This window comes from Taudactylus pleione, unplaced genomic scaffold (genome assembly GCF_031769625.1).
Source record: "Taudactylus pleione unplaced genomic scaffold, aTauple2 ptg000638l, whole genome shotgun sequence".
Lineage (NCBI taxonomy): Eukaryota > Metazoa > Chordata > Amphibia > Anura > Myobatrachidae > Taudactylus > Taudactylus pleione.
Genome location: NW_028285040.1, coordinates 3,164,295 through 3,189,564, shown reverse-complemented (window position 1 = coordinate 3,189,564; position 25,270 = coordinate 3,164,295). Strand labels below are relative to the sequence as shown.

General features: G+C 47.4%; 1 protein-coding gene across 1 annotated transcript in view; it reads right to left on the bottom strand.

Moving 5' to 3' along the window:
- The window catches only part of NELFA (negative elongation factor complex member A), a 39,708-nt gene extending 15,228 nt beyond the window's left edge, over positions 1 to 24,480 (bottom strand). The window contains exons 1-6 of the mRNA XM_088454952.1: positions 24,011 to 24,480; positions 7,082 to 7,253; positions 6,835 to 6,996; positions 6,396 to 6,485; positions 4,204 to 4,337; positions 3,986 to 4,055 (exon numbers count right to left, since the gene is read on the bottom strand). Coding sequence (XP_088311078.1) covers positions 3,986 to 4,055; positions 4,204 to 4,337; positions 6,396 to 6,485; positions 6,835 to 6,996; positions 7,082 to 7,253; positions 24,011 to 24,220 — 838 coding nt within the window. The 5' untranslated portion in view covers positions 24,221 to 24,480. The remainder of the gene's footprint in view (positions 1 to 3,985; positions 4,056 to 4,203; positions 4,338 to 6,395; positions 6,486 to 6,834; positions 6,997 to 7,081; positions 7,254 to 24,010) is intronic.
- Positions 24,481 to 25,270: the final 790 nt, after the last annotated feature.

Below are 25,270 nucleotides of genomic sequence, written 5' to 3'. Positions count from 1 at the left end.
ACGTCTGGTACTCCAGACCTGCTTCCGGGGCTTGGCCGATTTTTTGGGGCCAGCCTGTCGGGGGAAAGGACTGTGCTTTAGGGCCTACCCTGGGCCCTATAAGGCCGAAAGGACGACGTACCTGAACCGGAAGGAACTGCAGCAGACGGGAGACATGCCGATTTGGCTGCCGCCAGCGTGGCTACAATTTTGTCCAGGTCCGGACCAAAAAGAACTTCGCCATTAAAAGGCAACGCTTCGAAGCCCTTGTTGGAATCAGCGTCCAACTTCCAAGATCGCAGCCACAAGGTGCGACGAGCAGCTACAGCTGCTGAAGAAATTCGAGACGCCAGGGTACTAATATCCAAGGCCGCTTCGTTGATATAAGTGGCCGAATCCCGGAGATTGCTGATCAACTCCGTCTGTTCAGCCGAACAGTTGGAATCGAAGGACGCCTCCAACGTATCAGCCCAGCGCTCCATAGCTCTGGCAACCCAGCAAATGGCCATTGCTGGCCTAGCTGCCCCCCCGCAAGGGAATAAACGGACTTTAGGCAGATCTCCACCTTGCGGTCCGTAGCATCCTTAACGGAGGACATGGATGGCATGGGTAATGTGGCACTACGGACTAGGCGTGTCACATGAGAATCCACCTAAGGAAGGGATTCCCACTTAGAAAAATAATTATCCGCGAACGGATAAGCCACCGCCAAACGCCTCTGCGGCTGCTATCGTTTGCCAGGCTGTTTCCACCCTCTAAATGGTCCACCAACTGACCCGAAAGAGGAAACACTGTGGAGTCACCCTTAATATCCTTAAAAAATGCATATTTAGATTTGGACACCGGAGGAACTTCGTCCTCAATCACCAAAGCTGTGCGGACTGTCCGAATAAGTCCAGGAATATACACCTTGGACCTAGCATCCGCCTCCTTAATACGGAGAGGTTCCTGGTCGGAAAGATCCAGAATCTCCCCATCAGACGTCTCTTAGTCATCCTCATAAGGAGCAGACAGACACCATCGGCCACAACACAGACTCCCCTTGTAGCACATCCGACAAGTGCTGTACAGAACTAGTCAGGGAATTAACCCACGCAGGTTCCTGAAAGACCAGGGGAGGGGAAATAGGGAGACTGTGGGGTACCATCAATTGCCTCGGGAAACCCTGCATAGGTGACGACACCACTGATTGCTGGGACAATCCCATCTGTGAGAACGCGGGCTGCGGAGCTAACTGGCCCACCAAGGTTGTAAGTGCCTTAGCGAAACAAGCCCAGGGCGGCTCCTGTACTGGTGCTGTGACCGTAATTGGCCGCGCCAATAAAAACCACTGCTGACATAGCCCCTCCGCGCTACTCTCCCCCTCCGCTATAGGTACTTTGCACGTAGTACACTGAAGCTGGAGAGGAAAGTCACTCTCAGACATGATGGTAGAAAGTATGTGACCCCTCTCACCAATACGTTTAGTATAGCGAGAGACCACCCTGCAGCACCGCACCGCAAGGGCTTTAGCAGAAAGAACAGGGACAGTGAAAAGGCTGACAGTCAGAATTAAAAGTACAGGCAGCAGCGCTAGCACAGTCCCATACAATGCACAGAAAAAATCAATTCCTGCACTATCAGCGCTGATACTCAACTACACAGACAGAGTCTGGTAGGACACAGCGCTGCATACACAGACCTGACCACAGCGGAGGAGAGGTATGCGGGGGGACCCAGACCACGATGCCTCCGATCATAGGCTTCCAGCAGCGTTCACCATGCGTTCTGATGGCCACCAAGGAGCATAGGAGGCTGGCCTGGGGGAGGAGCGCTGCCACAGGGCCAGTCGGCGTGTGCAGAGAGGGCTGTGTGCAGCGGGGGAGGCACCGGCTGTGAGACAGGGAAGGTGTGCTCCCCTGGCATGCATTTAACCCCTGGGACGCCACAGCACTACCGCGGTCTGCTGTCCCAGGGGGGTAGTGGAAGCGCAGGTTAATACCTGGCTCCACGCTGCTGCCAGTCCCCAGGGAGCCCCCTGCCTGGGGACTTTTGGACCATGTTCAGCAGGGTCCCACCGCGGGACCCTGCTGCTTACCTTTGTCCCCCTTAGATCCGGCCATGGCCCAAAACATCTGTGGTCACCGCTAGCTGTGACCCCAGATGCTTACCAGCATCCCCGGGTCGGTACCAGCGTTCTGGTACCGGCGGGGGTGTAGGGAAGACAGCATGGACGTCAGTACTGACTGTCCATGCTGTACTTCCAGATGTGCAACCACAGCTGCAATGAAGAAAACTTCAGGGGCTCTTCTAAGCCCCCCTCTAGCAGGTGCACCTGACTCCGGCCGGGCACCAAACGAAACTGAGATGCCTTGGCTCGGGGTATAGGAGGGGGACCCTAGTGCATCCTGGGAGGCTGAAAACTTTACTCTATGGTGCCCGATGCCTGACGTCATCACCTATACCCCAAGGTATCCTGTGGATACCCTATGGACCCTGAAGTAGAAATATATATATTAGGGATGTGCAGGCTCGGATAGGTTCGAGTTTGCACGTGGAGTTCGGATTTTTCCCTCCAAAAAAACGGAACTCAGAACGAGGCAAAACGTCATCTTACATGGACGAACATCATCATTCCAGGACAAAAGACCAGGAATGATGATGTTCGTCCATGTAAGATGACGTTTTGCCTCGTTCTGAGTTCCGTTTTTTTGGAGGGAAAAATCCGAACTCCACGTGCAAACTCGAACCTATCCGAGCCTGCACATCCCTAATATATATACACTATTATATACATCTGTTATTACCTGGTATATTGCAGGAGTTAATCTGGTCACAGATGGGAAAACCAGTCTGTCCCCACTGCATGAGGTGTCATATGTAGATGGTACTGAACGCGCTCTCTCAGTACTTCGGTTTATCCGACACATGACCCAAAAATGCAAACCCCGATTTCCATGAGATTAGCAAGCACATTATCAATGCACAGAAACTAGAGTGCCTGTGCCTATAATCATTTTAGACCTGTACCACGTAATGTATACACAGACATACTAAAGATTCAAAAAATATATACACATACTGGAGGCTTATTCGAAGTTGAGAACAAAACTTGCAATGCAAGGGGTGCAAATACATGTATTTGCATGCACATTTAATACTAGCTGCTCATACATGTAGTCCACAAATGCTCGACAGTTTTATAGTTGCACTGCAAATGAGATTTGAGCTAGGACACGTCTCTCCCAAATCTAAAGTGCCCCGTACGTCTGGCGGCAGTTTCACAGATACCCCCGGATCAGACATACGATGATCATGTGAATTTCTTCACGCTAAAAATCCCCGATTTGCTGATCACGACCATATTTGGAGTGTGATAGGCAAATCAGTGAAATACAACATGTTGGATTTCACAGTTGCCCTGACCCTGGGACCATCAGGGAAATGGCCAAACACATCGCAGATGTATGGGGGCCTTAAATCTCCAAACATTTTTTTGTTTCTTTACTCCCAACTCTGGGGGTGATTCAATTGTTTAGACAGTTTTTTTGGAAAAAAAAAATTTAAGGCGCCCGATAGAGTAATTCAATTGTTGCTCAGCCTTAGCGCGATAGCGACCGGAATCGACATTTCTCAGGAGGGAGAGAGCAGAAGTGTATGAGAAACCCGTGGTTTTGGTGCGCCAACCGGAATTAGGGCGTCCTAACCAGAACTTTAGACGGTCTAATAGGGCGTGAAGACAGATAATTAATGAGTGCCCAGAACAATTGAATTGCAAAACTGGCCGCTTAATTATTGCCGCCCACGCAACATTTGAATCACCCCCGTTGAATCTGTACCCATTATAAATGTACTAGACAAAAATAAATCAGTTAATTAATATTCACAATTTATATAACTGCATTTTTCAGTGTCAACTTGTATTAGGCCAAAGTCATTCAAGGTAAGTGAATTAAAAGGAGAAAAAAAAATAAACACATCTCAACACACACAAGAACAAATAAGTAGGAACATAGGCAGGACTCACCAACAGTCTTCCTTCTTCTCTTGGCTTCTCTCCCAGCTCCCATCTTGTTCAAATCATCAATACGCAAGAACTGCAAACAAAGATTTACATTTAAGCATAGTGTGAGCTTTGTATAGACTGTTAGTATAGGTCCAGCCTGTCCACAACTCATTAGCTGTATGTCAGACACACAGTAGAACATTCATGACTTTCTAGAAAGACACTCAACATTCACCTACCTTCACTCCCCTCTCCCTGCCTAGGGGTGTCCTGGAGGGTGCAATCGTCGGAGTTCTGTTGGCAGGTGGACTAAATACGCTAGGGGTTGTGGGGCTCCTAAATGGTGCCTGCTTTGGAATACCTTTCAGAGGAGCTGTTATGGAGAAAGCAGAAAGGAAAATGGTTACATTACAGTGGCGGGGACTTCTCAGGAGGTGGCTTATAGATAGAGGAGAACTAATTATCTACTGCACTCGCCATTCCCAGGTCTTTAAGTCAGGGCTTGACAAATTCCGGTCACCATGGTCACTAAGATTTTACTCCTGGCAACAGTTTTCTAATGGACAGGTACTAATAAAGCTAGTTTAAAAAAAAAAGGGCATAAACGGTCCTCTGGAGGAGATTACAGCCTTGAGTGGGCGTGACATTGCAAGTCTGTCACATGAGCAGACCGGAGGAGTGCATGCCTGCAACATTCAGTGTGGCTCCGCCTCCTCCGTTCTGCCCGAAAAATGCAGTGAAGTGGGTGGCTGTCTCAGAGGCGTAACTATAAATTTTGCTCCCCCATGCCAAAAAAGTTTCAGGCACCCCCCCGCCCCTCCCAAAAAACAAACACACCCAAAGATGATGTTTAAGGTGTGCGGTTTCATGTTCATGACACAGTTGTGTGCGTTACACATTATGCCACACCAAGTAATGCCACTTATAAACACATTATGCCACACCGGCATGCCCCAATAACACATTATGCCACACCGTAATACCCCTTACAACACATTATGCCACACAGCAATGCACCTTACACATGCCACACAGTAATGCCCTTATAACAAATTATGCCATACCGTAATGCCTCTATTTCACATTATGCCACATAACACATTATGCCACACAGTAATGCCCATTACACTTTATGCCACACAATAATGACCATTACATCCCACCCTGAGATCTACTTCATCAACCCTCCTCTCCTGCCAGTCTGTCACCTCAAAAGTTTTTATGTCCATGTAGAACCAGATTATTGGGAACATAGTTTATAAACCATTAAATTAGTGCCCCTTATACAGTGCCCCCTGTAATTGTACCCATTATCTAGGGCCCCCTGTAATTGTGCCCCTCAAGTAGTGCCCCCTGTAGCTGTGTCCCTTAAAGTATTGCCGCTAGTAGTGCCTCGGTAGTTGTGCCCCTTCAAGTAGTGCCCACTGCCCCCTGTAGTTGTCCCCGCCCCCCCCCCTGTAGTTGGGGGGGGACGGGGACGGGGACGGGGACGGGACGGACAACTACATATTGATATTGCGAGAGTCCTCTAATAACCTGTCTGGCTGCCTTCTCTTGTCTGCACCCGCCTGTTTCATTTTCTTCTCGTTGTGGGAAGATGTACTGTGTGGCATAATATACATTTGGTCCCTACTGTGTGGCATAATGTGAATGTGGGCCCTATAGTGTGGCATATTTTGAATTTGGGCTGGTATGGGCATGTGGCAGAATCTGATGACCACTGAAGAGGCATGTGTGGAGGTTGAGGGGCACTGAAAGGAGCATGTGTGGTGGTCTATACAAGCCTTCATATATTTTGGTCATGGACGATGGTCTGGCTCCTAAAAACTTAAGCTGGCTACTAGATTTTACAAAATAATAATAATCGAGCCCTGCTTTAAGGGGAGAACTCAATTGTTCACGTATTTCTGCTCACCACCTTAGGACGATGAGAGGAGAAATCTGGGCGCCTGAACAGAGCAACAATTGAATAGCCCTGTCAGGCGCCCATGACTAACGGGAGCCTAAAAAATAAAAAAATAAATAAAAAACTATTGAAACCCCCTAGGTGTAAGATTCCATGATGCCACTGGAAGTCCACAGTACACATCACATCTAGCTACATGAAATGGAGGAAAGAGCCATTTCACTTACATAGAGCCAGATAGGTAAATGATAAGCCACCAGCGGGACTAAAATCTGAGCCTTCAAATGTGCATGCACCCGGAAGTGCGGCATATCCTGCCTTGATTAACAGGTTGTCAAAGTAAGCGATGACTATTACACTTCCATCCCTTAAGAGACCCACCATGATTTTTGTAAAGACCACTGGCGCTGTCACCGGGCCGAAAGGGTGCGCATGAAACTGGTAATGTGGTAATTAGACTGCAAATATCAGGAGGCATGGCAACATGCAAGTTTATCTATGGACATCAGGAACACAATCACTCACTGGTAGTGTCCACTTTTTTGACCAGACCTCTTCCTTTCGCATGAAATGGCACCCCGGCCGTCTTCTTCAGCTGCTGGGCAGTTTCTGTGGCTTTGGAAATAAAAATAAAAAAAAGTTTAATCCTAAAAAAAAAAAAAAACAAGTGGTTCACCTAACACAGCACAGGAATCTCCAACTCCTAGTATGCAGGAATGATTTGAGAATGTACGGAGGGGGAAGAGATGACAATACTAGTGAAGATCAGTGCTGTAACCAGCCAGCTCTCACCTCCGAAAATCACCTTTCTTGAATGGAACCCCAAACAAGCACAAACGTGCGAGATAAGAGGTCCAGAACATAACTACACACAGTGGCCCCCACTAACAAACTACCATTTTACATGCCATTTATAGGTGGACATACATCATTTGTCTCCCCCAATACCCTGTCACAAGCTTACATTTCTGCAAGAGCTCTGCTCTGAGCGTGGCACTTTTCGGCTTCCGTTTCAGCTGGAAATGCTTGACTGGGGGAGTCAGTGGTCCGGCCAGCATGGTTAGGGCGTTCTTATTTAGGTACTGGCATTCCAAGGGCAGCATAGCGGAGGCCTCACACTCACCCACTGGTTCAACGAAAGTAAAAAGTACAGGTTGGTAAAAGGACGGCGGATCTTAGAACACAAAGCAAAAGAAAGTTGGTGACCCCACCTTTTTCTCTGAGCTCTCCCAAAATATCCTGTACATTTGGATTCTGCTCCTCAAGGTCAAGGTTCAAGGATCCGGTGTCCGGGAAGGATTTTAAGATGTCAGCTACCATCAATATCCAGGGGTCGGAGTCCAGCGTGGCAAGTTGGATGATCTCGGTTAGTGCCATCTTCATCTGTAAGACAAGAACGCATTGCACGTGTCATGTCATTAGGGGGCCAGGTTTCCAGCCAGAAATCAGCACCACAAGACACATGTTGCACCATATGGCCAGTACGTCACTCTGAAAGCAGTAATGGAAGAAAGACTAGAGCGTAACTAACATGTATGTTTGGAAATCCTATAACAAACAAGTATTTAAGTTGTATAACCCGAACCCATAGAGTTCTAAGTAACTTCAGAAACCGATTTTAGCTAAGCAGCAGTACTAGGGACACCATATTAGCATTATCTGGATAACGGCACAAAGTAAGTTACATAACCCTCTTCTGCAGATTTCCCTGTAGCTGTCCTCAAGTCTAGCTGAACAATTTCATGTATAACATCATGCTTCTATAATACTCATCCTACATTTCCCAGTTCTTCTATATTCACAACATACAGAATTTGAAGTTAACGACAGTAGTTTTAAATCAAACAAAAGTACAAAGTTCACAGATACTGGATAGGTTTTTTAAATAATTTGAATGACATTTCTTAGAGACATGCAACTTATTTTTTTAATAAAGCCAATGGGGTCTGGATGGCTAGACCATGCAGTATCCAGGGGTCCGTTGGATTCTAAGGGGTCAATTCAATTGATTTTGGGCGCTACGAGCTCCAGTGTAAAGTGATGGGGGCTATTTGTTTGCACGACCAGCCAAGTGGTGGTCGCAACTGCCGTGTTCTCGCGCACACAGCCTTGTAAAGCAGCTTCTCCTGTGTGAAGCGCCAGTTAAGGTGCCCAAAATCCCTACTTTGGGCGGATTCCGGCTCGCACCTAAGGAGGGTGCAAGTAGAGGTAACTGAATCAATCCAAATCAGTTGAACAGCTCCCGGTCACTTTAGACTGGAGCTACGGGCACCCGAAAAACAAGAGATATGGTAAGAACTTACCTTTGTTATCTCTGTTTCTACGAAGTCCATAGGGTCCACAGGGTTGACCTTGGGGTATAGCTGGATCTGGATCCACGGGCACCACGCATTTAAAGCTTTGCTGCTCCCAGGATGCACTTGGGTCCGTCCTCCTCTATACCACGCCCCCGAGCCACAGGCACCTCAGTTGGTAAGCAGCCAAGGCCGGAGGAGGAGACGAAACAGAGAGAAGGAAGACTGGAACACACAAGAAGCCATACTCCCAGAAATGGGAGACGGAAAACCGGTGACCAGTCACACAGCCCATATGAAGCCAGGTGCGTCAGGGCGGGCGCTCTGTGAACCCTATGGACTTCGTAGAAACAGATAACAAAAGGTAAGTTCTTACCTTATCTCTGGTTTTCTACTTCAGTGTCCATAGGGGTCCACAGGGTTAACCTGGAGGATGTTCCAAAGCAGTTCAACTAAGGACGGGGACGCTCCTGTGCTGAAAGGAGCACCCGGCGCCCGTAGGATGCATCCTGAGAGGCGAAGGTGTCAAACGCATAGAACCTCAAAACGTTTGAATTGAAGACCAAGGGGCCGCCTTACACAGCTGAACAGTGGAGGCGCCACGTCTAGCAGCCCAAGAGGGACCCACAGAACGAGTGGAATGAGCCTTAACAGAGGCTGGCACAGGTAAGCCCTCCTGTGCATAAGCCTCACAAATAACTGAACGAAGCCAACGGGCTAAAGTTTGCTTGTTGGCAGACCAACCCCTCTTGTGAAAACCGAAGAGGACAAACAATGAATCCGACTTCCTAACCGAAGAAATCCGGTCCACATAGATGTAGTCCGGGCACTTAGAATCTAAGGAAGCCTCACCAGCTGAAAGATCAGGTGACTGAAAAGCTGGCACAACAAGTTCCTGATTAATGTGGAACTTTGAGACCACTTTGGGCAAAAACCCAGGACGAGTGCGGAGCACCGCTCTGTCCTGGTGAAAAATCAGAAAAGGAGGGCGACAGGAAAGCGCCCCCAATTCTGACACCCTCCTGGCAGAAGCAATTGCCAGGAGAAAAACGGTCTTAAATGTCAGCCACTTGAATTCCACTGACTCAAGCGGCTCAAAAGGAGGACCCTGCAAGACCCGTAGTACCACCGTCAAGTCCCAAGGAGCCACCGGAGGCACGAAGGGAGGCTGGATCCTGAGAACACCTTGGAAAAAGGTGTGAACATCTGGCAGTGTAGCAATCAGTCGCTGAAACCACACGGACAAAGCAGACACATGAACCTTCAGAGAGGCCAGGCGTAAGCAGAGGTCCAAACCCGATTGAATAAACTCCAAGATTCTGGAAACCCGGAACACCTGCGGATCATAGTTTCTGGATTCACACCACTGAAAATAAGTGCGCCACACCCTGTGGTAAATCCGCGCGGAAGCAGGCTTGCGTGCCCTAAGCATGGTACCAATGACCGAACTGGAGAAACCCCTAGACCTCAAGACGGCTGTCTCAAGAGCCACGCCATCAAAGACAGCCGACCCAGATCCGGGTAAAGGCAGGGCCCTTGAGACAACAGGTCCCGACGCTGAGGGAGAAGGTACGGAGCGTCGATTGAGAGGCACCTCAGATCGGAGTACCAAGGACGTCTGGGTCACGCCGGAGCTACCAGTACGAGCGTGCCGCCGTCCTGCTTGAATTTCCGCAGAACCCGAGGAAGCAGGGATATTGGAGGAAACAGATACGCCAGGTGAAACGTCCATTTCACCGACAGTGCGTCTACCAGACAGGCGCCTGCGTCTCTTGTCCTTGACCCGTAAACGGGCAACTTGTGATTGTGACGGGAGGCCATCAAGTCCAGCTCCGGCAGCCACCACTTGTCCACGAGTAGCTGAAACACCTCTGGGTGAAGTGACCATTACCCGGGATGCACGTCGTGATGGCTGAGGAAGTCCGCCTCCCAATTGAGGACTCCGGGAAAGAAGACTGCCGAGATCGCTGGAATGTGACACTCTGCCCAAGCAAGAATCCGAGACACCTTTGACATCGCTGCCCGACAGAGTTCCTCCTTGGTGGTTGATGAACACCACCGTGGTGGCGTTGTCGGAATGCACCTGAACCGCCCTTCCGTGAAGAGCGGGGCCGGACGACTGCAGGGGCCCAGTATACTGCCCGCAGTTCCAGGATGTTGATGGGGAGAAGTGCTTCTTCCGCGGACCAACGACCCTGAAGTGATAATGAGCCGGTCACTGCCCCCCAACCCCGGAGACTGGCATCAGTCGTGAGCAGGACCCAGTCCGTGATCCAAAAGGGGCGCCCCTCGACTAGATGCGCTGTCTGAAGCCACCAAGCCAAAGACTGCCGAACCTCCGGGGACAACACCAGCATCTGAGAGCGGATCCGGTGAGGTAACCCGTTCCATTCCGATAGAATCAGCCCCTGCAGGGGCCGGGAATGGAACTGGGCAAATTCCACCATGTCGAATGTCGACACCATGGACCCCAGAACTCTCATAGCCGAAAGGACCGACAGGCGGCAACTGCTCAGGCAACTGTGTATCCGCAGCTGCAGGGAGGAGACCTTCTCCTGAGTCAGGAAAATCCGTTGCTGACGAGAATCCAGCAGGGCTCCCAAATGAACCATCCGCTGTGATGGAATCAGGGAGGACTTTTTCCAATTTATCAGCCACCCATGCGCTTGCAGACAAGCGATCGTCAGGTGGAGATGTTGAAGCAGTACCTCCGGGGAGCTCGGCAGCAACAGGAGGTCGTCCAGATATGGCAGCAGCCGTACATTCTGGTTCCGAAGATGTGCGGCCATGACCGCCATAATTTTCGTGAACACCCTCGGTGCTGTGGAGAGGCCAAAGGGTAGCGCCCAGAACTGAAAATGATGTTGAAGGATAGCGAACCTCAGATACCGCTGGTGCGAAGGTGCTATCGGAACATGGAGGTAGGCGTCCTGGATATCCAGGGACACCATATAATCCCCCGGTTCCATCGCCAGAATGATGGAACGTAACGTTTCCATCCTGAACTTGGGAACTCTGAGGAATTTGTTCAGAGACTTCAAGTTGAGGATAGGGCGATGAAAACCATTGGGTTTCTGCACCAGAAACAGAAGAATAGTACCCCGTCCCTCGTTGCAATTGAGGAACGGGAACAATGACCCCTGCTTTCAGCAAGGACTCTATAGCTTCCTGAATCTGTAAAGTCTTGGTCGTATCCTGAGAAGGACTCGTGCAGAAAAACTGGTGGGGCGGTCTGTGCCGCAAAGACAGGGCGTACCCCTGGGAGACCACTTCTCAAACACAGGCATCCGTGGTGGTATTGTGCCAGCACTGGGCAAATAGAAGAAGTCGGCCTCCCACTCTGGGGTCCCCCAGAGGGAGGCCCGTCCCATCAGACAGAAGGTTTATCCTCCTGCTTGGAAGAAGGGCGCCTGGCACTCTAGGCCTGCTCCTTGGGCTTAGAAGCGGCCTTGGTCGCCGACTGCCTCAGGAAGGACTGACCTTTGGCCTTGCCCTGAACCTGAAAGGACCGAAAGGCAGAGCTTCGTACCTTGGTAGGTGCAGAAGCCGAAGGGAGGAAGGCTGATTTAGACTTAGCCAGAGTATCCACAATTTTGTCCAAGTCTGGACCAAAAAGCAACTCCCCCATTAAAAGGTAAGGCCGCCAGTCCCTTTTTGGAGTCTGAGTCAGCTCTCCAAGACCTCAGCCACAAGGAACGACGTGCCAACACAGCTGCAGCCGACACCCGAGAGGTCAGCAGGCTTGCATCTAACGATGCTTCCCCAATGTAGGAAGCCGCATCCCTCATTTGTCCTATCAATGCTCTCTGGATCTCCGGAGCATCTTCCGGAAAGGTATCCTCCAAAGCGTTGGCCCAGCTCTCGATAGCCTTAGCCACCCAAGAGATGGCCATGGACGGACGGGCAACCGCCCCCGAGAGAGAGTAGATAGACTTTAAACAAGTCTCCACTTTCCTGTCCGTGGGATCTTTCAGGGACGAGATCGACGGCAAAGGCAGCGTAGCGCTTTTAATTAAGCGGGTAACGTGGGAATCCACGGCAGGCGGAGTTTCCCACTACCTGCAATGAGCCTCAGGAAAAGGATAGTTTGAAGCCAACTGTTTCTGCGGTTGGAACCTCTTGCTGGGCAACTGCCAGGCCCCTGCCATATGATCCGTTAACTGGTCGGACAGGGGAAAAACCGTCGAAGCTACCTTGGCCTTCTTTTTTGGGTACTTCGACCTAGGAGCCGGCGCATCCTCCTCTATATGAAGGATGGCCCGCACCGCCCTAACCAATGCCGGTACATTAATGGAGGACTTGGCCTCCACCTCCTGGACCCCAGCATCCGAGTCAGAGTCTTCATGGATCTCCCAGTCATCCGAAGACACGTCCGTGTCCATAAACTGTGCCGCCAATGAAGCCGGAACAGGTCACTTGGACGTCCTAGGTGGCAAATCACTGTACAACATAGTTTGAAAGACAGATGACGAAGCCGCCAGGCTCTGAACAGAGCTGGAGAGGAAATCCAGCCAGGGAGGGGGGTACCGTTTGAGGATACCCCTGAAACGGTACCATCGACTGCTGCGGTACCGTGGGAGATTGCACGTATACAGGCAAACCCACATAAGGACCCACAGTCTGAGACCCGGGAGGAGACTGCACCAGACGCATAACGCCTGGGGAACGGGGGATGGTAGGCTGGGGCAATGCCCTAGAAGGGACTGCAGTCGGGACTGCCAGCCGGTCCGCGATCGACGCCAGCACTTGTGTAAACATCGCCCACGGAGGATCCTGCGCCACTGGGGGTTTAGAGGGACCAGGTACCAGCTGGCACCGTCCGCACAGACCGTCCTGAGACAAATCCGCCCCGTCAACCCCTGCCGAACAGCGTCGGCAGGAAAACAACACAGGAGCCACAGAGCGCTCATTCTCCTCAACAGACATGACAAAACTTTTGCAATAAAAAAATGTATCACCGAAAAGAGGTAAGGCGTATAACACCTACGCACTCCCCAGTATGCAACACAAACAGCCCACAATCTGGTACTGAGTAGCACACCGCAGTATGTGACGGACCTCACAAATACGTAGATCTATATAAGTACACAGAAAGAACACCCCTCCCCCACGCACCTGCGGGCCGTAGGAGAAGGAAAGGGATAGGTAAAAGCTGACAGTGAGTAGAAAAAAGGACAGACAGCAGCACTAGCAAAAGTGAAGTAATACTCACTGCACCTTCAGCTACAATCAACCTCCCAGATTCAGTGTCTGGGAGGGCTATAGCGCTGCGAACACTGTCCTTTGCAGGGGGAGAGGTACGCAGGGGGACTGGTCCACTGTATCCGCCTGGGAGCTCTGCGATGCTGCCTGGAAGATGGCCGCCAGAGAGCACTGAGGAGGAGTGGCCAGGAGATAACAGCCCAGCGACGCCAGCACACGAGAGAAGACGCGCTGGGCTGAGGGGAGGAGCGCTAAAGCAGGGAAGGCTGCCTCCCCTGCTAGGAATAAACCCCCAGGTAAGCCGGTTCCCCGCCGGTACTTACACCCTGGAGGCCAGCAGACACGCGGGGTATACCAGAGTGGGGGAGCCCGCCGCCGGTCTGTCCCCTGAGACCGGCGGCTAAAAGACTGCATTTGTTCCCCGCGCACAGCGCTGCACGCGGCTTACCTGGCCCCGTGGAATACGGCAGCAGTCCTTGGGAGGTCCCGAAGGCATGCTAGTACTGACTCCGGGGTCCCGCTGCGATCCCCAGATCAGTACTGGCGTTGCAGCGCCAGCAGGGCTGTTGGAGCGGCAGCGTGGACGTCCAGATGGACAGTCCATTGCTGCCGCTCTGAAGATAGTAAAAATAAAGAATAAAATCTTCTTTTAAAATAAAGCTTAGGGGCTGCTTATGCAGCCCCACCGCGCAGTGTGACCCGACTCCGGCCGGGCACCAACTAAAACTGATGTGCCTGTGGCTCGGGAGCGGGGTATAGAGGAGGACGGACCCAAGTGCATCCTGGGAGCCGCAAAGCTTTAACTGCGTGGTGCCCGTGAATCCAGATCCAGCTATACCCCAAGGTCAACCCTGTGGACCCCCTATGGACCCTGAAGTAGAAAGATTGAATACCCCCTCTCAATTTGTCACCAGATTAAAATTCTACACACCCCTAAATGAAGGAGAAGAGATGCCGGGTTAAGTTTCTAACTACGTAATTACACTCCAACAATTTGAAACCATCAAAGGAAAAATTATCCAACCTTATACAGTGAATGTCCAACCAAACTGATGTCAAATGCGGACCAAACCCCCCCCACCCGATTGTTAAAAATGTAAGATATTTCAATGTCAAGATCAAGTTACAGCAATATCACAAAGGTAGGAACCACTACGGGTTTGATTAATTATATTTCAATTTCTTCTACTACTCAAAAAAAAAAAAAATTGTAAAAGGATGCAATGGGCACAATGTAATACAATTCCAACAGTATAATATACATAGAAATTTGACTCCCCTTTATAGACTAGTTTGTCCTCTTCCCAAAAGGTGATCTATAGATGAAAATATGAAAGACAAAAACAAAACACACGATTGGTTGTAATTCTTTTTACTAATATTTACTAATTCTAATTTAAAACTGGTTGAGATTTGAAAACTCACTCCAAGAGACTTTAAATTGTTGGGGATACCCCCTATACATGGAACTCACAGCTGGTATGCTGGTACATAAGCACATTAAATAAATCTTTAAGTCTTTATATAGATTCCATTCGTCACCAATGGTAGCATGTCAAGAATCTGGGTTGCCCCCCACACACACGTGCATAAACTTGAAAGTATGCACATCAAACTATCTTTTTGATGAGGGATAAAAAAAAAAATTGGGCTGGTTTCTCCTCAGACCTCAGGCCAACATATGTTAAGATGAAGCAGAGAAAAAAGGTCATAGTATAAAGCCTTTTATTTGTTCCATAAACATCAAAATAAAAACAGTCTCCTACCGAGAAGAAGTGCGGGGTGTATATAAAAACACCAGATGTGGTAGTGATTACGCCCAGGGATCCCTTACATAACTCCCCTCCAGGAAGGCTCTCCAGGTATTGCCACGTGTCCCACCGAGTTTCGACCCGTGTGGGTCTTTGTCAAGGTGTATGGGACAAATGGCTATGAGCAACAATGTATGCCCCAAGCAATAAACTAATGGCCAATCACAGATTAATGTGCTGCCCTAAACATGTATAAACTAACCTCCGTTTTTCACCCCCTTCTTTTTATATTCCTTTAGGATGTTCACTTATTCTTATTTTAAAGAGGCTTTTTTTATCATGTGGATATGACAAGAAAGATTGAAAATGATTTAGAGAAAACACATGATAGTAATAGGGACCTGCTACTAACCACTAATGTTTTTTATGTGTTATATTTTTATATTTATTTGTTTTTCTTGGTACCACTTTGAACACTTCAAACCAAGGAAAAATGGCCACCGGGAGATAAACCATGTCTTTACCGTGCATAAGTATCCGGACTACAACAAAATGGCGACTTGTGGACTTTGGATTAGCCGGGACACATTGTGAGGGTAATGACAAGCGTCACTTTCGGCACGACGAATTAGACCAAAGTATATGTCACTTTCGGCAGGACACCACGCGAATTACATTCAGGAAAGTGGAACCGGAAACAGAAAGCAGGAATTTGGAGTAAAAAGAACATGTATTAAAGACTTTTTTGTCTTGTAGAGTTCTGATCGAGTTTAGTTTATACATGTTTAGGGCAGCACATTAATCTGTGATTGGCCATTAGTTTATTGCTTGGGGTATTTATGGTTGCTCATAGCCATCTGTCCCATACACCTTGACAAAGACCCACACAGGTCGAAACGCATTGGTGGGACACGTGGTAATACCCGGAGAGCCTTCCTGGAGGGGAGTGATGTGGTAGTGATTACGCCCAGGGATCCCTTTACATCTGGTGTTTTCATATACACCCCGCACTTCTCGGTAGGAGATTGTTTTTATTTTGATGTTAATGGAACAAATAAAAGGCTTTATACTAGGACCTTTTTCTCCGCTTCCTCTTAACATATGTTGGCCTGAGGTCTGGTTTTTCCTCAGACCCATTTTTTATCCCTCATCAAAAAGAAACCGTTTGATGTGCATACTTTCAAGCTTATTCACGTGAGTGTGTGGGGGGCAACCCAGATTCTTGACATCCTATCATTGGTGACGAATGGAATCTATATAAAGACTTACAGATTGTATGCTGGTACATAAGCACATCAAATAAATCTTTGAGTTCCATGTGTAGGGGGTATTCCCAACAATTTAAAGTCTCTCTTGGAGTGAGTTTTCAAATCTCAACCAGTTTTAAATAGACATTTATGTAAAAAGAATTACACGATTGGTTGCATTTTGTTTTTGTCCTTCATATTTTCATCTATAGATCACCTTTGGGAAGAGGACAAACTCATCCATAAAAGGAGAGTCAAATTTCTAAGTAGATTACTACATACTATTGGATTTGTATTACATTGCGCCCATTGCATCCTGTTACAATTTTTTTTGAGTATATTTATCTTTGGGATCTAGGTGAACTCCCTGTTAACGGGGCGCATAGGCTGCAGTGTTATTGCGTACAGGAAGATACCTATTAATATTGTTGCCAATTTCCTCTACTAATTTCATCATTGGCTGGTGCAACAGTCAGTAACAAGTGTCCCTAAAGGGACAAAGCTTCTTGGATATAAAAAATAAAAATACAATGCTGGTCATGTGCACAGCTTACAAATGTGAAAGAACTTTAGATTGTTTTAAATTAACGCAGGCGTCAATATGAACGTACGAGAGAGAGAAAAAAAAAAAAAAGTATTTTAATAATAAAACGCTATTCATAAAAAAGCTCCAAGCATGCACATTGAAAGCATGGAGACAATAAACTCATGAAACAAATAAATCAGCGTATTTTTCTCTTACATTATAGAAAGGTAATAATCAGTTAAAAAACTGACTGCTAAGAGCTCCGTGGCTGTATACTCATGAATGTAAAGAAAATTTTGTTGTCTGTTAAATCCTTGGTAATACCACCATACGTTTATAACTGCCCTGCATAAAGAGAGACGTTTTTCCCGGTATAATAATATACAAGGTGCAGCAACATACAAGTGACATGGAGCCCTTTTTAATATAGGGATTATAAAAAAAAAACAAAAAAAAAACAGCGGGTCTTTAACAATCTATACACACACAGATATTTTGAACAAGACTAGTATTGGTGATCCGATATGTTTATTTGATTGCACAATTTACCTTAAAAGAAAAAAAAAAAAAATTCTTGTAGAGGTAAACTGGATATATTGTTTCTTTGAACAGCCAGACGCGGATGCGAAGATTTAACGGAAAACATTTTTTACATTCATGAGTATACAACCACCAGTGTTCTCCCCAGGCTGTTTTCTGCGGGCGCATCGCCCGGCAGAAACAGCCTACCGCCCGGCACATTCCCCCACCGACCCCCGTGGTGGAACGCTGGCCTCTGAAGTGACCGAAGGCTAAAGAAGCCTCCGATCACTTCAGAGGCAATCGTTCCCAGTGATGCACTGCGCGGGTGATGTCATGAAGTCACCCACGACGTGAGGAGCCTGCCCCGCGTGCCTTCTGGATCTAGTTAGATCCAGTCAGCGCGAGGCAACGGGAGTGGTAGCGCGAGCAGCCAGCAAATAAAAGGCAAGTTCTGGGCTGGGACCAGGATCTGTCTGGGGGCACTATTTAAGCCTGGGGGCACTGCATAAGGAACACTATTTAAACCTGGGGGTACTGCATAAGGGAGCAGACTGGGGGCACTGCATAAGGGTCTAGTCTAGGGGCACCACTTCAGCCTGGGGGCACTGCAAAAGGGCAAAGCTAAACTACAGGGGGCAATGCATAAAGGGGACAAATACAGGGGGCACTGCATAATGGGCACTTTTGACTGAGAGCCAGTGGGGGAGCAGCCAGAGACCTGTCGGGCTAGATTGGTAAGGGAGATACCCCTTTTCCCGGCGCGTGTGTAATTGCGAAGGCCCCCACCCCGCTACTTTTAGATGCCACCCGGCTGGAAGAAGTTTCTGGGGAGAACACTGGCCACAGAGCTCTTAGCAGTCAATTGTACTGATTTATTACCGTTCTAGAATAATTTAAGAAAAGAAACTGTTTCATGGGTTTATTGTCTCCATGTTTTCAATGTGCATGCTTGGACCTGTACTATGAATAGCATATTATACTGTGTTTTTTATTACATCTTTCTGGTTATTTTTTTTTTAATGTGACAGTGTATTACACATCCATATTGGGCATATTTTCTAAGCACTGTTAATTTTCCTTTTTTTCTCTTGTATGTTACTGGTTTGCAACCATAATTACCGCAGCTGGGAAACTGCCAAGAGGTTAACAATTGGGTCAGGATACGTTTATTGTTCTGTTAGTGCCAGCGCTATATATATATTTTATTTGTCAATATGAATGTAAACTAAAGAAATGTGGCTTTTGTGTTCACCATTCTGTGGGGTATATTGAACGAAACAATGTATAAGGCACCTCCAGGCATTACATCACTAACTTATGCGGCTTTCTGCAAACATAAGGGCCAATTCAATTCTCCCTCCCCGCACTACTCTATTCAGCGCGCTGTTAAGTAAAAAAATAAAATAAATTTATTTCTTCTCACACCCTCCTGAGGCTGCGAAGAGAAATCCGACTAAAGTGCCAGCCACGAGGCATTTTGTCCAGCTTAGCGTGGCACAGCCTCGCGATCAGCACTTTAGTCGTGAGAACCGGCATTCTGACTTAATAGCTCTAGTCAGACTAAGCAGTGCGCTGAATTGAATAGCTCTGGGAAGCTCCATCCTGGCGCTATTCAGCTCCCGCTAAATTGAATTGCCCCCATAGATCAGAAAGTAAACTGGTCACTTGCAGACACTGGAGGCGGACACCCAGTGGCATGAGGCACTATGGTGGTCATCTCATAAGTTGGGGTAGCATTTTAATTGGATTGCTTAATATATCAAGCATTTACAGTAGTGCCAACATCGCATGGTTTCTGCTCACAATAATAATGGGCTGTAGCGATACATCACGTTAATTAAATTTTGCCCCTCCTCACTGATCAGAACCCTGCATTTAGAGTGATCACTAATCATCATAACTGGGAAAAGAATGCATGGGAGCCCCATGAACATAAATGCAGTGTCACAAGTAAGGTTTTCTTGTGTGACAGGACTCTATAGCCTTCAGCTCAGAATCCCAAGAGCCACCAATTGTGGCATCAAGTTCACTGTCAACTCTAAAAATTAACATAAATTTCACTATGGCTAAATAAAATAGGAAATATAGTTCACAATTATGGGCTTGTGTGAGGAACGCACCCCCGATGGGTCATAAAGCAGATGTGCACACACAGCAACACTAATGTCTCATGGAAACACCACAAGGATGGGACTTGTTCCAGGCAGAGACACTGCGACAGTATAAGCATCTGAAGGCAGCTTCCACATTGCTGCTGGGTACAGGAGAGCGCTGCAACACCGGTGAGGTACCCGGCACGGTTAGTAAGGGGTAAGCTAGCATGGGGCTTCTCTTGTCAGGAAACATGAAGTTTAAATTCCCCTTGAACTCTTAAATGTCACTGTGTGGCACTACTGTGTATTTCATTTCAAAATGTGGATTAATCCCATCTGTATTTAGCACAGCAGTCACCGCCCAAAACTGCTCCAGCTTATGGGACTTTAAAGTTATCAACTTGCTAAAGCACAAAATGGAAGGGCCAACTGGCTCAGAGCTTCATATAGCATGGGAAGACTCAACGGTTAACTCCTACAATACACCACCACCCTCCCCTATCTTCTGCGACTATCTTTTATTTCCATACGTACAGTGGTGGCCAAATTTGAACACTTTGCGAAAATGTTTTTAACTTCGAATGCTTATAAAAACTGTTACACTTCATGCAGTGCAATGTTTCATATATCAAATGAAAGGAAATATAATGCTGAATTCAACACAATAAACAGGTCAAATATTTGCATTACAAGGGAAGTTATGCAGTGAAACCACCACTTAGGACAGTAACATTAGTACACAGGGATTGTCACCCTATCAGTATTTCGTTGGGTATCCTTTATTCTTCAAGACAGCAGCAAAGCGACGTGGCATTGAGCCAACCAATGTTTGGAGCTCTTCCTGCTTTATTATGTGGTGCCATGAGACAATTATAGCCTCAATAAATTGTCTTATTGGATGGACGCCTCAGATGTACCAGTTTTTTCAAACTGAACCACAAATGTTCTATGGGGTTCAGGTCTGGGCTGTTTCCTGGCCATCCCAGCACCTGCATGTCATTCTCCGTGAACCACTGTTTGCATATCCGTGCAATGCGGCAGGGAACTGAATCCTGGGGGAAAAAAAAAAAAAATGGGGCATTATCAGGAAAAAGATCCCTGATAGAAGATAGAAGTTTTGGTTGTAGGATAGTGTCAATGTACTTTCTGCTGTTCAGTGTGCCATCTATGACATAAAGGCGGCCTACAGCATCTGCTGTCATACATGCCCAGCTCATAACACTTGTAGGATTCTTTGTTGTCACTTGCCCGAAGCGACGTCTCACATATTTTTCTCCCATGACTACCAAATATCGATATATTGGTTTCGTCACGCCATATCACTTGTTTCCACTGACCTGTCCATGCAATGTGTTCTTTTGCCCACTATTTGTTTTTGCCGCTGTTTTTTATTCAGCAATGGCTTTTTTCTGGGAATCCTACCTTTTAGGCCAACCTCCGTTAGTCTTCTCCGTACCGTTCTTGCACTGACAAAAACACCAGTTGCACTCAGCTCACTGCTAATGGCCGCAGATAACATCCATCTGTTCATGACGCAAATTCGTTTTATTCTCCTATCAACAGCTGTTGTGCACGTTTTCCAGCCTTTTCCTTCTTTGTTTTGTATAGATTGTGTTTCCTGATAGCGCAAACAAAACTTTTATACTCCTGCTGTTGACACATTCCCACCAACTTCTCTCGCAATTGCTGAATACGAAAGACCACTTTCACGCAACACCACAATCCTGGATCTCTTCCTGGGTGACCAGTCACCACTTTGCCTGGATGACGTTGTATTTATTTTTTACAGTCAATAAGCACTAAACAATACACACAAACATCTAACCAACCGTAATTGCACTTCAGTAACCAACTTTATTCTGCAAAGTGAAACAGCCAAACTGACCTTTCCCACCTTTGAACATGACCTCGCACCTGCTCATAAACAGCTGATTGGTCCTCAGAACGAAGATTCCGATTGGCTGGTAGTAGCTGTTACTACAATCCGCTTCATGAATCCCACGCATCTGTGCTTCTTTGTCTGTAGCATAACTTCCCTTGTAATGCAAATATTTGACCTCTGTTTATTGTGTTGAATTCAACATTAAATTTCCTTTCATTTGATATAAGAATCATTGCACTGCGTGCAGTGAAACAGTTTTTATAAGCATTCAAAGTTGAAAAACAATCAAATTTCAAAACGTGTCCGCAATTTTGCCCACCAGTGTAGACTTGAGTGCGCTGTCACAGCAGGGTGCCCAGGAGGACTAGTCTCAAAGACCTATACCATCCCAGAAGGGTCACCAATTGTGCAGCTAAGGAGAATGGCTCCCCTGATACCCAGGAACCATGATCACGAGAACTGGAAGGGCATAAAACCAATACCCGGGAGATACAAAAGACTTGGAAAGATAGGACTTTTCAGGAGAATAATTGCTGAACGATCTACACCACCACTGAGATCTGTGCGAGATTTGGGCATTACTGTCAGAAATATTTGGAACTGACCTGTATAATCCGTGCCTGCAAACTGATACCCGAGGGGACTTGTCGAATATGGTTTTATGTATTGTATGTTCCCTAGTTCCGGGAATGCTGTAGTGTGAAGTGTAATGTGAATACATTTTTTAAAGTGCTAAAGCCACTATAAAGATAAGAAAAAAAAAAAATCTGTATCCACAATAACAGTATTAAGCAAGGGATAGTGCTGCAGTATATGCTTGGTAGTGAAGATCTGCTGCTGACACCCTTTAATTACAAAAAGTTACTATTATAGACTTACACTCCTGTTTTGTTTTTGTTATTTTTACACAATGGACCTGTACTTAGAGGTTTGCATTAAAAATGGATAGAAATTATTTTAATACATATCACATGAAGATAAATGTATTAAAAAAGGCAAAAAAACTTACCGGTAACCATACAGTTTGCATTTGGATAATGAACAAGCAATATTTTAAAACGTAATTGAACCAAATTAGCGGTTTATACACAACACAAATCCCTTAGATTCACAGTACAAGTAATGAAACCTGAAAACCCCTTGATACCAAAAAAAAAAAAAAAAAAAATGTAACCAACATCTTTCGAGAACTTATTGTGAGCTGATAGAAACTCAGCAACTTCCTCTGATTTCCGCAAATTAATTTGCATAGGGCATTCAAAGCTTCAATATGCAAGAAAGGCATCGCGGTGCAGCTGCGATGTCCCACATCTAGTGCAAACTCATGTCTGGCCAGCATTTATGTCCAAATAACACTATGGGGTATTTAAATACCCCGGACAAATTAAGTAGCCCTATACAGTCAGAATATTAAACTTCTTGTATTAAGACACAAACCTCAGTGCAAATTGGATGTGAAGCCAACAAACCTACAGTTACTTCTGTAAACCATGCAGACTCAGGAAGAACACAGAACACATAGGCGAAGTGGTTAGCACGTCTGCCTCACAGCATCGAGATCATGATGTCAATGCCCGGCCATGGGCAATCTGTGTGAAGTTTGTAAGTTCTCCCAGTGCTTGCGTGGGTTTCCTCTCAGACTCCAAAAAAAACAACATACTGGTAGGTTAATTGGCTTCTGACAAGAGTATCACCAATATGCATGCACTGGTTTGTTAGGGACTTTAGACTGCAAGCTTTGAAGTGAATGACAATCTCTGTGCAGCACTGCATAGTTTAGTGGCACAAATAAATATAATTACAACTACAGACATTCTGTTCAGAATGGGGCCCAAATTCTCAGCTCCATTAGGTAGCACTGCTCACGCTAACCACGTACAGACTGATAAATTTAATATTCATTGGATACGTTACCACTGACACCATAACAATAAAAACAGAGCGCACCAAAAGACAAGGATGTACACCTGAATGTGGGGGAATGCAATGCACACCTGAATGGGGGGGACTAGGGTGGGGGAACGCAAATTCAAAGCGATGGACGTGATGCAGAGCGCCAGGAACAGCACATCGCATTTACCAGCATCGCAAACTTTCCCTCACACTCCACAGAAGCGCAAAGGAAAACTTGCCATGTCTGCACTATTGAAATGGCCAATGTGCGTAGCCGGTCATTACGTTGCTTTGAACTGACTACCCCCCCATAAGGGCTGTACACAAACCCAATATCTGCAACAATAGATCCGCAGGAGACCACATTTGGTCCATAACCCACAGAGTATCCCGAATTCCGCCCTCAAGGCACCATATAAGTCCAGGTTTTAAGGATATTGAGTACAGGTGACTTAATTAGTACCTCAGTCACCTTGTTGTAACCAACTCTGCTCAAACATGGATATCCTTAATACCTGGAGTGGCTGCTGAGACTTTGAAGTCACCCTGGGACTTGTAGAGCCACCCCACACAGTGTAAGGGTTGGATCTACAAGTCCCAGCAACCTGTGGCTCTCTGTGGGGCAGCAGGAAGCCCCCCCCTTCCCCTCTTGTGTGGCTCGTCTTGCTGTGACTTGTAGTTCCACACACAGCTCCCGCCCCGGGTAAGGAGGGAGGGGCTGGGCGCTCACCTCGTCCACGGTGCGGCGCGGCAGGTGCAGCATCCCCAGCAGCAGCTTCAGCTTGACGGCGGAGGACAGGCTGTGGAAACACAGGCGGACGTTGTCGATGACGGAGGCGGTGAGCAGCGAGGCGATGCTCGGCGGCGCCCACAGCTCGTCGGCGGAGCCCAGCTTGTTGTGCAGCCACAGGCCGGTGTCGCTCTCCCTCATCGACGCCATCTTGGAAAAAAGGGAAACATTTCGAGCAGGCAATTTATGAAGACAGCTAAAGAGGACACGCGAGGCCCCCCCCCTCCTGCTGATGCTGGCCGGGAGGACGAGGACAGCGCCAGTTCTCGCGATGCCTGGCAAGGCCCCCGGCTGGAGCTACGGAGCTGGCCATGGCGGCTTCGTCACGCTGTGGCGAGTGGCTGTTACCAGAGTAAGAGCAGCGTTGAGTGAGAGCTATTGGGATAGTGAGGCACGCCGCTCCTCCTCGCCTCCATTCTGTAATTGCCCAAGTCAAAGATGCTGACACATCCCGCCAACGCCTCCCTAAAAGGAAATCCTAGCAACTGGCGCTGTAAGATGTGGACGGAGACCTAATGGGGCCAAAAGACTTTCATGTGCTGCGCTGGACAGCTCCTACTATGAGTGGGATTGGCAACTCTGCCATCATTGCAGTTCAGATTTTAAGGATGTTCATGCTTGAGTCCAGATGGTTAAATCAAATTGACTCGGGTACTAATTAAGTCACCTGTGCTCAAGCAATGGATATCCTTAAAACGTGGACTGCAATGGCAGAGTTTGGGAACCTCTTCCTTTGAAGTTATTTAATGATCTATCTAAAGCAGTGTTACCCAAACTCTGCCCTCCAGGCAACATAACAGGCCAGGTTGTAATGATATTCATGCTTGAGCACAGGTGACTTCATTAGTACCTCAGTCATTTTGATTCAATATCTGCTCAACCATGGATAATATTAAAACCGTAATTGCTATTTCAACTGACCCCTTCGGGAGGGGGCAGCCAGGTTGGCAATGTTGGGGGGCGCTCCGCTCCGTTTGCATTGTCGTGGCCCTACCCCTGCTATACAATGCAGTAATTACTGGCATAGTTAAATGGGAGTAGAGCCACGATGATGCGATTCAGTCTGAGTCACAGATGGTGTAATGGTTAGCATTACCGCCTCACAGCACTGAGGTCATGGGTTCAATTCCCACCACGGCCCTATCTGTGCTGAGTTTGTATATTCTCCCTGTGCTGTGGGTTTCCTCTGGGTGCTCCGGT